The sequence below is a fragment of the Eutrigla gurnardus genome (genome assembly GCF_963514095.1).
Source record: "Eutrigla gurnardus genome assembly, chromosome: 17".
NCBI lineage: Eukaryota > Metazoa > Chordata > Actinopteri > Perciformes > Triglidae > Eutrigla > Eutrigla gurnardus.
In genome coordinates, this window is record NC_139928.1 from 9,758,508 (window position 1) to 9,770,746 (window position 12,239).

At 42.2% G+C, this 12,239-nt stretch overlaps 1 protein-coding gene across 2 annotated transcripts in view; it reads right to left on the bottom strand.

The window, feature by feature from the left end:
- Positions 1-229: 229 nt before the first annotated feature.
- Positions 230-12,239, bottom strand: part of LOC311028116 (oxysterol-binding protein-related protein 3-like) — a 14,534-nt gene continuing 2,524 nt past the window's right edge. Inside the window, exons 2-22 of one of the 2 annotated variants that reach the window (XM_084032405.1) lie at positions 10,111-10,300; positions 9,678-9,794; positions 8,843-8,896; positions 8,650-8,763; positions 8,352-8,504; positions 8,186-8,276; positions 7,904-8,007; positions 7,585-7,674; positions 7,310-7,463; positions 7,048-7,172; positions 6,812-6,943; positions 6,235-6,328; positions 5,364-5,602; positions 5,078-5,215; positions 4,067-4,130; positions 3,594-3,672; positions 3,290-3,434; positions 2,566-2,710; positions 2,330-2,456; positions 1,548-1,670; positions 230-1,051 (exon numbers count right to left, since the gene is read on the bottom strand). In XM_084032405.1, coding sequence (XP_083888531.1) covers positions 955-1,051; positions 1,548-1,670; positions 2,330-2,456; positions 2,566-2,710; positions 3,290-3,434; positions 3,594-3,672; positions 4,067-4,130; positions 5,078-5,215; positions 5,364-5,602; positions 6,235-6,328; positions 6,812-6,943; positions 7,048-7,172; positions 7,310-7,463; positions 7,585-7,674; positions 7,904-8,007; positions 8,186-8,276; positions 8,352-8,504; positions 8,650-8,763; positions 8,843-8,896; positions 9,678-9,794; positions 10,111-10,173 — 2,448 coding nt within the window. In that variant the 5' untranslated portion in view covers positions 10,174-10,300 and the 3' untranslated portion in view covers positions 230-954. Of the gene's footprint in view, positions 1,052-1,547; positions 1,671-2,329; positions 2,457-2,565; positions 2,711-3,289; positions 3,435-3,593; positions 3,673-4,066; positions 4,131-5,077; positions 5,216-5,363; positions 5,603-6,230; positions 6,329-6,811; positions 6,944-7,047; positions 7,173-7,309; positions 7,464-7,584; positions 7,675-7,903; positions 8,008-8,185; positions 8,277-8,351; positions 8,505-8,649; positions 8,764-8,842; positions 8,897-9,677; positions 9,795-10,110; positions 10,301-12,239 lie in introns of both variants that reach the window. The other variant, XM_084032406.1, reaches the window with a different exon arrangement.

Below are 12,239 nucleotides of genomic sequence, written 5' to 3' on the forward strand. Positions count from 1 at the left end.
AAATGTTCTGTTTATGTATATATGATTTCATATTTTTTTCTGTGTTTTTAATTGTAAAAAATTTTTATTCCAATTATCATTCGGACAGCAAACACTTTTAGGAGGATTTGATTTGCAATTCCTAACGCCACTAATGTGACAGTAGAAAGTTATTTTGGGAGACTTGTTTGTTGCCGTCAGTGAACCAAGCATCCATTACAAATACAGAAACAAAGCGTGACACACCATCACTTGTCCATCCATTGTACAGTTTATTATTTTTCTTTTAACATTGAGAATTATTGCCGTTTTCCTCATTGATAAACATTATCTACAGCCGTGTGACATTCAGGACTCATAACGAGGCAGCATACTGAAAAGGGCTGAAGATCCTCTTGTAGAATTAGAACCTCGGATCAGTTTCTGGTTCATGTCATGAAAAGAAATCCTTGGGTCGTGGATGCTGACTGGATGGAGGAATACTTGAGCGGGTTTTGACCTTTTGAACAAGTTCATTGATCGTTTTTTTTCTCCAGTGAATTCCACATATTCATACAAACATCATCCAAACACATTTTTAAAAGTCTCTGAATAAAGGCGTCTTTGCATAACTGCTCCAGCAGCCGACTGAGTGAGGCACTGCAATAAAAGGCACTTTGGTAAATGCTGAGATGCAACAGAAGATGATATGAATCTTTAGTCTACACTGACACTGTGTCAATTACAGTTATGTTAATAAGAGGATAACATGTACCCTTAAGGAGAAATATATTTAACAAGAGAAACAACAGACCTCCTACAGGCACTGCTCAGTACCCCGAAAGAGGAAGCAGGAAGTCCATATACGTTTGGGTTACCATGACATGAATGCAATTCATGCTAACCAAGTCAGGACCCTTGCAGGCTGACCTCAGTTCAGTTTTATACTTCCCTCTTGATGACAAGTTGTCGTGGAGTTTTGGTTAAATCCAGAGGTCACCACAACACAGGGAAGTCCATTTTACTGAAGCCAGGATCTCTGCGCATCTCCCAGTACGTGTTGTTGCTCACCCACGTGTCGTTGCTCGACTTCCTGCCGACACAGCACAAATCATTTAATGATTGAAGCATCTTGATTATCATATTTAAAGTGAGTAAACATAAAATGGCAGTTTCAGTAATGCTTTTTCTATCATTAATATTGTTTGCATTCAAACAAATATGAAACTCTGTACTTTTTGGTTTTCATACAACATATACTTTTCCAATTTAGCCCCTATTTAAATTTAAATTCCACATAAATACCACATGATGTCATTCTTTTTGACCCTTTTGCATAAACTGATCTTTCAGCTGTTTCAAGTTATTTTCAACCAGTTGCTGCTTCACTTTTCTGTGAGCCAGAGGTAAGACAAAGAATGGCCATCCAGCATCTGATGACACACCACATGACGAGACACTGTGGCTGCTGTGGAGGTGACCTCTGATCATATGCGACGGATCAGTTTTGTAGAAAAAACACATGCAAACACTGTGTCCGATTGCACACAAATACACACTGACACACGGAGAAGAGATCAACAGCATACTTGAAAAAGCGTGGCTGATGCATCATGTTGTTGTCCTGCAGCACTTTCTTCCTCTCCCTCTGGAGCTGCTCTATCCTCTGTTTCTGCTCCTCTGCTCCTTCTGTGTTCGCCTCCTCCAAAAGCCTGGATTAACAAGAGAGAATGAGTCAGGATAGAAAACGGTACAAATGATGTCCTACTAGTGTGCCATTGCCATTCATCCCACATTCTGACCTTCTCTTGCTCTGGGTAGAAGTTAGCTCTGGTAGTTGCAGCTGACTTAATGTTCCTGCCCGTATATAGCCACTAAATGTTTTTGCTTAAAATTTGAGTGTAATACTTTGGTTAAGAAGGACAGGCATAGTGTCCCTTTTGAGCATTCCCAGGTGCATTTCCATCTCAACCATGAAGGTTAGGCAAATTCGATGGCAGCTGTGAAAGAAAACCTTGAACTTTGTTTGTATTTGTTGCATGTTTTTAATGTTTGAGGGTTGTTGGTCCTTTTCCTGCAGAGAAAATGCCTTAAATAGCTCTGTTCTATTGAAGTGTCCCAGTAAGCCATGGCAGTGTGGAATTGGAATTCATTTTAATATTTACACCAGTGGTGTTCCCAGGCGACAACCCTCAAAAGTGATGCCAACGAGGAAGTGCCTTAAATTTGCATTCATTTTAATAGCCAGTAGAGGCACTTCCCCTAGTTGCAAAATAAAGTCTGATTGTATAGAAGCTCAGTTGATTTCTAACAATAGTAAACATTGTTAACATGTGTTTATGGTCTAATATGACAGATAAAGAGTGACAACCTCTGGTCCGGCCTGAAGCGTGTGTCTGTGGGGGGCAGTAGAGGTCTCAGGGTGGGGTCCAGCTCATTCAACTCCACCGCAAACTGGGTGAAGCCATAGTACTGGTCTTGGTCCACTGGCATGGGGTCTACACATACAAATTAACAGCCGTCATGTCATGTCAAGCTTAATCGCGTTCTTTGCATCACCCGTTATAACAACTTTATAAGTGACAATCTCAGGGACCAAACACTCACTTGCTCTCCAGACGCATGTGGCAGAAGGTGGGTCTCCTTGAAAAACTGACTCGTGCCATTTCCCAAAGATGGAGTGCACAACTTTTCCATTTGAATCTGTAACCACGCCCTCGACCTCGTTCACTGTGGAGCTCCATGATCTTGCCTGCAAGATGTTTGCATGTATTAGACGGAAGGAATTAATCACAAAACAAAAGCAGACATACTCGCTATCACATTTCATTTTTGTGATAAATGTCATTTATGTCAGTGTTTCGAAGGGGTCGCTTTCATGCTGGCTAATTTTCCATGCTCATGGTTTGAAAATTCAGTTCCTTTCTTTGTCCAGAAGATGGTGCCGTTTGCTTTGATAGTGTTGCTTGTAGAGCATACTGAGAGGCTTGCTTTTTAGAACACTGCAGTAATCTTTTTATAAAAAGGAACAAATCTTAAGAGTGTGTTCATGTTCAGAAATGATGAAGCAAAAGAGTCTGAAACTCTGTCAGATAATAATAAAGGAAAACCAACAGGAACAGTTTACTAAGTACAATTAGGTACGATTTGTCTCGACAATAGAAATACACAAGAAATCCACTTGAGTAGCAAGTCATATCCAGCTGGGACTATAAAATGTGGTTTGCATTGTTAAGCCACAAAAAAAAAACAATAACAATCAGCTTCTGTCCTTCACAGTTGGAGATTAGACATGAACAACAAACAAAGATTTAAATATCTGTTTTCTCACTTTGACAAATGTGACTTTACACTGGCAGGCGTCACTGTTGATGTTTTTGATGGACATCTCTCCGTAGTGTTCGATCCAACGCTGGCCGCTCAGGATGTTATGGATGCAGGACGTCACTTTGTTCCATTCGTAGTGGTCGCCAAAGCTGCAGAAATCACACACATGCTGCACTTAATCACGTGCATGTTGTTTTATTCCTAATAGTTACACTCTTACGGTGACATGGACACTAATGAAACATACGAGAGTATAAACACACCATCCACACGCCCACACACAATGAGTAAAGGGGACAAGGACTTACGCAGGTAGTGTGACATGTGTGGTTCCCATGGGAACAATTTCCATGGATTTGCCCCAGAATTTGTTTCTCCACCGAACATCTAAAAGAAAGAGAACACAAAATGTGACAATGAACATAATTATTAAATAATTAAAGCTTTATCTCTTGTTTTACATAAGCTTCTTTATGTGAACAGAGGGAAATGCAAACAAGGCAGCGGCTTCTTTGTTTTTGAACAACATACCAGAGTATATCGTGTCAAGGTTTCAAAATGTGGTCACATTAGTATAATCTGCATATTGTTTTGTTATAGAATGTACACACAGAACCATCACTTAATTATAATGCTATGGAAAGTTACATATTAATCACCATGGCGTCATAAGGTCTTCCACAACACTAATTCCCACCTTAAATATAACCTACAGCATGTGTCCAACGCTCAAACACATAAGTCCAGGCAGAAAGGAGATGTGATTTCCAGACATGCTCACCTTGCCATAAGGAAAAGTTCCTTGAATCAGTGTGGCATGCTGACACAGGTGGGTGATGACTCACCTGGGAAACGGAAAGAAGAGATACGAGATGAGATAAAGGCGCTCTATCAAAAGATTTACACAGCAGACACTTTAGCTCAGGAAGTTGGATCAGTCGAAAACAAGAGGGAAGGGGGGATTTCTTTTATTGCCAGCAAATAACCATTACTACATCTATTTTGAGAGATCAATATAATACTGTAAACAAACAAGACCACAGAGATGACTGGCAGGTCAGTGCACGACTTCTCTGCCACAGAACAGGAAGGGGGCGCTGTGCTTCCAGTGAATAAGGCCTTCATTGATACCACCGACATGAGTCAACTTAACCACAGTGTGACTATTAAGCATGGATATGTAATCGTCACACTGTGGTTAGGTTGTTAGGTTACATATCCATGCTTAAAAAATATTTACCACAAAAACATAATACAAAATATTAAACCAGGTATAACAATAGCAAAACTATATCAACAGAAAATCAAAATCTCTCACACAAGTCTCATTTATCCAGTCGTATGCTCCCTACTTCCAAAACACATGCATCAAAGATAAAAGATGACCTTTTAAACACTTCCACACAAAGCCTCGTGACTCACAGGCACTCCTCCGTACCAGTCAGGAGTGTTTTCCAAAGTAATGTTTTAAGGATGATGCATGTGTTTGGGAAGTAGTGAACATGCGACCGGATAAATGACAGAAATGAGAGAGGCTATATTGCCCGAGATGTGGATGTTTTAAAATAGTTTTGCTGTTGTTAAACATGGCTTCCATTTACCTCAATTCATCAAGAATGTTCTCGTTATTTTTATTCTTTGTTCACCATCAAGAATTCAAGGTAACACACAGTGAGTAAAGTAAACTGACCAGTAGCTATACTGCGAAGGGAGTTTATATCCCATGTTCTGATTCATGTGTGTGTGTGTGTGTGTGTGTGTGTGTGTGTGTGTAAATCATGTGACCTCTGACCTGTTCACCAATAAACCTGAATCTTTTATCAGGCCTGTCACACTCGTACGTCTCTCCCAGGACGGGGTTAAAGGGTTTACTTCCTGCTCGATGGTAGGAGGATGCATATGCAGCTATTGCAAATGTAGCGACATACACCTGCACAGAAAATCAGAAGGGACAAATTACTCAATTTGTGTATTCAAAGTATTAGCACATTAATGTGTGCCTGTCAAGTTAGAATTTGTTCATGGTGACATGTACTTCTGCAGGTGTGTGTGTGTGTGTGTGTATTCTTTCCTCTCACCATGCGCTGGTAAGGGTCCTGGGTGTGGTTGGCGGTGTCCAGCAGCTCACTGTACTCCAGCTCCTCACACATCCTCTGCAGGGTGTTGAGTGGCTCGTTGAGCTGTACTGGCATGGCCACCTTGGACAGGTCCTTACCGATGTTGTTCTTCAGGATGTTCCACAGGCTCACGCTGCTGTTGGTGCTGGGAGAGGGCAACGTGGAGCGGCGGCGAGCCAGGGTCACCATGTTGCTGCTAACTAGAAGAGATGAGTGGGGGAGAGACGAGTATAGTGACAAGAACATGCACAAGAGCGGCAACGGCAGAGAGGTGGTGCACATTTGAATATGCACATTGTATAAAATCAGATGTCATGAAAACCACTGATGTTCAAATTCAAATTGGGCAAACACAGAGTAAACTTTAGACAAGTTGCCAGTCTATCACAGAGCTGACACATAGAGACCGACAGCCATTCACACTACAACTATTTCATTGAAATCCCATCAGTTAGCCTAACCTGCATGTGTTTTGGACTTTGGGAGGAAGCCTGAGTACCCAGAGAGAACCTACACTAACACAGTGAGAACATGTAAACTCCACACCGAAGGAACACAAACCCAGGATGGTTGATGCTTTGTCATATGCTGTATGAGGAAACATTGTACTGACTTTCTTCAACGTTCAACACTAAGCAAGTCAGTGATCTCTACGATTCCAGACATTTATAAATGTATTCCCAAACTTTCTAAAAATACACAAAAGCACACAGACGCTTAGTCACAGTTACACTTAAGTGGTTTAGGACGGACGGACAGACAGACAGACAGACAGACAGACAGACAGACAGACAGACAGACAGACAGACACGCACACTGCTGTATCACTTACCAGAGTTGTGTCTCTCACTGCCTCCCTCGTTGCTGTAGGTATCCATGGAAACGCTGTCACTGACATCACTGATGTACGAGTCATCATCAGACACCTGGAGAGAGAAAGTCAATGGTGAAAGGTCAGCGAGCGGCAAGGACGTACAAATCAATAGAGAAAAACACACAAATCCAAAAGTTTTAGTCATCAGAACAGAACAACAAAAAAATGCACGTGAAGTTTTAGTTGTGTTTACTAAAAACTGGCTGTGTGCAGTATGAGTAATAAGACACTTTTGGTGCACAACTAACCCTTTATTAGACTAATTTGTTGAAACTTGATTTGTTTGATTGTTGTATTGCTAAACAATATATAAATAAATGAATTGATTATCATAAACCATCTTGATTTTTAATTGCATTTTAGAAAGAATAAATAATTGTCTAGTTCCAACTTTTCACACGTTAATATTCAGCCCTTTTTGCAGCTACAAACAAGTCGTTTTTACAAGTGATCTTGAAATTGTGATTTATGTTTTTCCTCAATTTCTGCCATTTTGCTGACAATACAAGAGAATAAGGCAGTGGATATATCTCACCTCATTCTCAGAAGAGGAAGAGGAGAGAAGGTACTCCTGAGCATCAAAAAACTCCGATATCGACTCTGGAATGGATGCTTTGCTCTCGTTGGACACTTGGTGGACCAAGGAGTGGGAACCAACCTGACATTCCTTATGATAAGAAGAGGTCAGTTTAGTCAAACTCAATCTGATTTAGTTGGTGGACATTTGTGGTGTGATTATGCAGACCCATGATGTTTGAATCAGATACTCACTGAGGCATATGCAGTCTTCAAGCCTGCGACCTGCGCTGGCTGCGGGCCCTGCATGTCGACGTTGTGCCTCAGTCTGTCTCGTTCCGCTACTAGGGAACTAAAGGCTGATTTCAGTGTGGTGTGGACTAGAGAGAAGCAAATGCAAGACAGAGTTGTCATGGAAACTATCTCACCATATAGCCACAAACACTTCGAGAAAAAAAACATTATTCGATCTAAAGTAGATGCATCTCCTGAGCAAACCAGCAGACAGCAGACTCACTGTTGTTGGCCAGTATGCAGAAGTCCTCCTGCAGACGGGATGCGTCTGTAGGCGAGTCTGGGGATTCAGGACAGACCTCCTGGGACTCGGTGGTGGAGAGGTTGGGGTTGGAGGCGTGGAGGCGAGGGGATTGGGAGGAGATGCAGCTTGGTACCTGGTGCACAAAAACAGGGAAAGGTGAAGAGCTGTAAGCCATTACCCTCCCTCCATTCCCACTGTTGAATGAATGGAAACTCATACATGAATAATTACTAAAAGAAAAGCTGAGCACATACCTGTAACGTGGCTTTGGTTATTTTGCCATTGTTTTTGGATCGCCATCTTCTTGGCCTCTTCTCTTTTTTGGGCAGTTCATAATTAGATGCCTGTCGTACCACAAGAGATATTAAGGGAGTATTAAACAAAAATTACCTATTCTTTCGATTCAATGATTTTACTCCCTTGGTGTAGCAACAGATTAATTCATCTTATTAATGTAGATATGGTTAATAAGTTCAAAACACAATAACAGTGGGATATTTGCACAAATAGCTCAAATCAAGACAAAGAACACGTTTTGTATTTTGCATCACGGCTCCGTGTGCCTGTACTTACTTGTAGTGCACTAATGGCTGGGGCTGAGTATGTGCGGTGGAGGACCTCCATGCTCTTCAGCAGCAGGTTGAGTTCCAGCAGGAATGATTCGCATTCCTCCAAGTCTGAGTGAAAGATAGGTTCTTATTAGGTGAAAACTTGGGTGCATGTAATGGTGAGAGATACAATGAGAGATGTAGCGCATTGAGACATTTAAAAAGGAAACCGTTGACATGCCGATGCGACAAAGCAAGACAGGAAACAATCTGTGAGGCGAGTTAGCAGAGAGAAACAACCACAAACCTTTGCAGCACTTGTCCATGTCCTCTGAGGAATGGAGCCAAGAACTGAACTTTGCCTGGTGGACTGAAGCCTGCTTAGTAAGGGTAGCCCTCTGTTTGATAGGGAGAGAGATTAAGAGAGGATGGGGCATATGCAACCTTATATAACTCCAGGATTGACAACTTACTTTTCTAAGGGAGTCATTAAGGGATGGGGAGGTTGAGGTGTGGGGGTTGAAGAGGTGCCTCTCATGTGGATACATGGCAATCTCGTTCTGCCGAAACACGCGGTGATGACGCAGCTTTGACACCCACTCCTCAAAGAGCTCCGGAGATTTAACCTGGGTGCCACAGAGTCAAATTAGGAGCAGTAACTGGGAGACAGGATTAAATGAGAGACAGCTTGTAGGCGCGGATGTATTCGCGTCCACGTATATCTCCGAGTGACGGCGCTGACTCGGGACACAGATTGTTGATGCGAGTTACCTTTAGGTGATATATGTTATTCCCCGTGTCCAGGTCGATGCACATGGCTTTCTTCTTGACTGACATGACAGAGAGGCCGACGTCAATGCAGCCATGAAGCTTTCCCTTCTTCAGCTGTGAACGGAACACTTTGTTAGCGTGTGTCTGTGTTTAAATGTAATGACAGACATAGGATGCTCGTGAGGATACCTACATCAGTTCCACGCTTTGCATACTTCATGATGCCCTTCTCCAACACAAAGTATCTCTAAAGTGGGAAGAAATCAAATCATTATTTATTCACAAGAATTACCGTGTGGAAAGTTATTGCCACACTTGGTCACACAATAGTAAAAACACCAATAAAAAAGGTATTCAGACATTGTACTGTCATGAACCAATAACACCACTTTCCCTTGACCCTGACATTCAAATGTTACAACAGCAACAATACAAAAACAGCTCAATTTCGTTTTGCAGTATAAAAAAAAGAAGTTAAAAAAGGACACAGTAATAATGCACATAAGTTTTGTCTATTTAAGGGGCTATTCAATCATGCTGCTCAAGACAGAACTTTCCAGGTATGCATGAGTACACAGATGAGGGGGAGGAAGGTGAGTCAGGGTTACAGTTTAATCCGCTTGGAATAAAAAGAATGGAAAGAAGAAAATGCAGAGGACTATAATGGTGAAGAGGAGGAAATGTGGAAATAGCTTGAGGTATTAAAAGATAGCAGGTCTCTCCAGTTCGACATTTAAGGGAAGACTGAAAACATCGCTGGTTCAATCCTCATCAAGAAAGAAAATCACAACTGTACAGTATCGCTTTTGAAAATGAAGAATCGCTATATTTCTTTACCATGTATATGAAGCATATTAATGCACCATTAATGTTACATATAGTAGTGCAGAATATTAAAAAGCAAATGTCTGAGTTCACAGCGAAAAAATAGGTCTTTGTTTCAATAGAAGCAGCAGTGTTCTATAATAAGAAGTGTTGCAATGCTGTTACTGTCTTTGCCTTTAGAAATGGACTTGTGAGATGCAGACCTTATGCCAGCCCTTCATGGGCCACTTCCTCCTCTTGAGCAGGAAGCCCTCCTGTCTGTCAGGCTCCTGCATGCTGGCAGGAACCCCCCTGAGCCCCTCCACAATCTCCCAGCTGTCCTGGAGGGAGACACAGGAGAAGTCCTGAGTTAGACAGAGGTATAACACAATCTAAACATGTCAGCGGTACACATATCATCATCATCGTCATCACAACAAATACTATTTAAGGGCAATACTGCTGTGACCCTCTACCGGTTATATCAAAAACAGGATTATTGTGCTTAATGCATTTGTTTGGGTTAGCATTTCTAGGAAATCTTACTTATTACACACGGTAATAAGTATTTTACCAGCTTCGATATGAACTGCGAAACATTTTTATTCGCACATCAAAACCTCAGATACTGTAAACTCAAGAAGCAAACGTACATACCTGATTACTGTCGTGCTTCGAGGAGCCGCTGCTGTCACTATGAGTGGGCGACGGCGTCGTCATCTTTTTGCGACCCGCTCGCTTTCTGCCCACCGTTGTCTCGTTTCTCTGGAAACCGTAGCAACCGAGATCACAGTAGAGCTGCTGGGAGCATCACTGACCTTTGAAGGCCATGGCACAACAGTCAGCACTGCAGAGAAAGGTTAAAACAAACTGATGTCAGAGCAGCACTAAGGTTATTCTTAAAGAGGACGGTAGCAGCGTGCAGGTCGGAGAGGAATCACTTACTCACTGTATGTCTGACTTACTGTGAACAGCACTAACTAACTGGGGATAAAAATCCCAAAGTATCTTTGTTTTAAGGAAGCTAGACACAAATATCCAGAAAAAAAACCCCCAGGAGACTAATAAGTCTTTATCATGAGCTCTCACACACATGCTCACACACACTCAGTTCAGGGTTCACCATGTGAATTCAGATTCATTCTGACTGATGTCTCACTGTGTGGCCTGTGATACTTTTGTAAAAAAGAAAAAGAAAAAAAAAGGAATCCCAATTGAAATGTGCATAACATCATTCACACAAGACTATTATTAAAGAGGCTACTTCTATTTCCATGTGCCAGACACAGTTAAAAACAAGTCCACAACCTATCTCCTACTCCTAGCAGTTAACATAAGTACATATTTACAGCTCACTTCATCTGCATACTGCAAAATTGAGAACCGGATCCTTGGTGCTTCCCCCCGTGGCCTGTTTCACCAAATGTAACTTCCTCTGCTTTCCCCAGCCTCCTCCTCCTCCTGTACCGGCATTTTAAATTTGAATGCGAGTTATGAATGTCTCTTTCATGTGGTGATCAAAAGGTTGTGTATCTGAGGCTCTGCCGGGAAGCTTGCGAGTGAGATCACTGATGCAAAATGCTGTCCAGCTTTACACATTGTAAGTGTTTTGCATTGGGTCTCTTCACTATTCTAGACGTGAATTCTACATGTTCATGGTTGCACTGGGTGAGCAGGAAACACCGCGCTCACACTGTGATGTAACATTCATTCCTCTCCCTGCCACAAATGACATGCCCCAACTTGGCTGTGTATATTATATATCTCTACGTGCCACTCCCTTTGTACACTGATCCTGACAACCTCGGGTGTGTATACGTGGACGTGTGTGTGTGTGTACACATGAGCAAGGCACATCCCTGTCTGGTGGATCAGCACAGTGAGGCGCGCTTTGTGTTTGCTCACATGTAAATTCAAAAACGCACTGCAAACTATATTTTCTGCAAACTGTCTGGTGGTTTTTGGTGTGTGTGTGTGTGTGTGTGTGTGTGTGTGTGTGTGTGTGTGTGTGTGTGTGTGCTGCATCTCCCCAGGCCTAGCTTACAGTCAGTACCATGCCCAGGACGTGAGTCATCAACAGGAAAGAATGTGCTCCGTGCTTCGATACTCCCGACACACCATAACAAAGCTAGCTACAGTCAACACTGGGATAAAAGCAGCCAGAAACACATGGGAGGCCCGCTAACTTCACAGCTCTGGAGCACAGACTAAAAGGACAGACACTATATTTGAGTAGGCTTCAAATTACAAACAACCTCATCAAGTTGTTGTGTTTGCACTTTTCAGACGTACATCTGAAGCTTTGTGGATATTTAATCAAGTTCAGGAATACCAAAGCTGCTGCATATTTCTATACATCTGTAGTCTAGACTTTTAAAAGGGGCATCCAACCATAAAACATTATGTAATTGCATGTAGTGTAGGAGCTCGGGGTCAGGATGGCAAATTTCCAGCTCTGACTGAATTCTCCGAGGACTAGAATGTTGATTCTGAACACAATAAGTGGTGAGTTAAGGGCATTAAACGCCACATTACATAACACATTCAGCCCTTCCTTCCGTCCCTCAGCCTTCCCCTTTCACACAACTGGGCAGCAAAGTTCTTCGAGAGAAAAGAAAATGCCACAGCACCTGCGCACGGATCTGTTCTGATGTCGTCACTCACTACAACACTTCTCGTTTTACAAGATTAAAAGCTTGTGCAAAAGCTGCGTATTAGTCTCGAATACTTCCTGCTAGAGATGAACTGTACAATCTGTAAATGAAGCTGGGACATGTCAGTCCCCG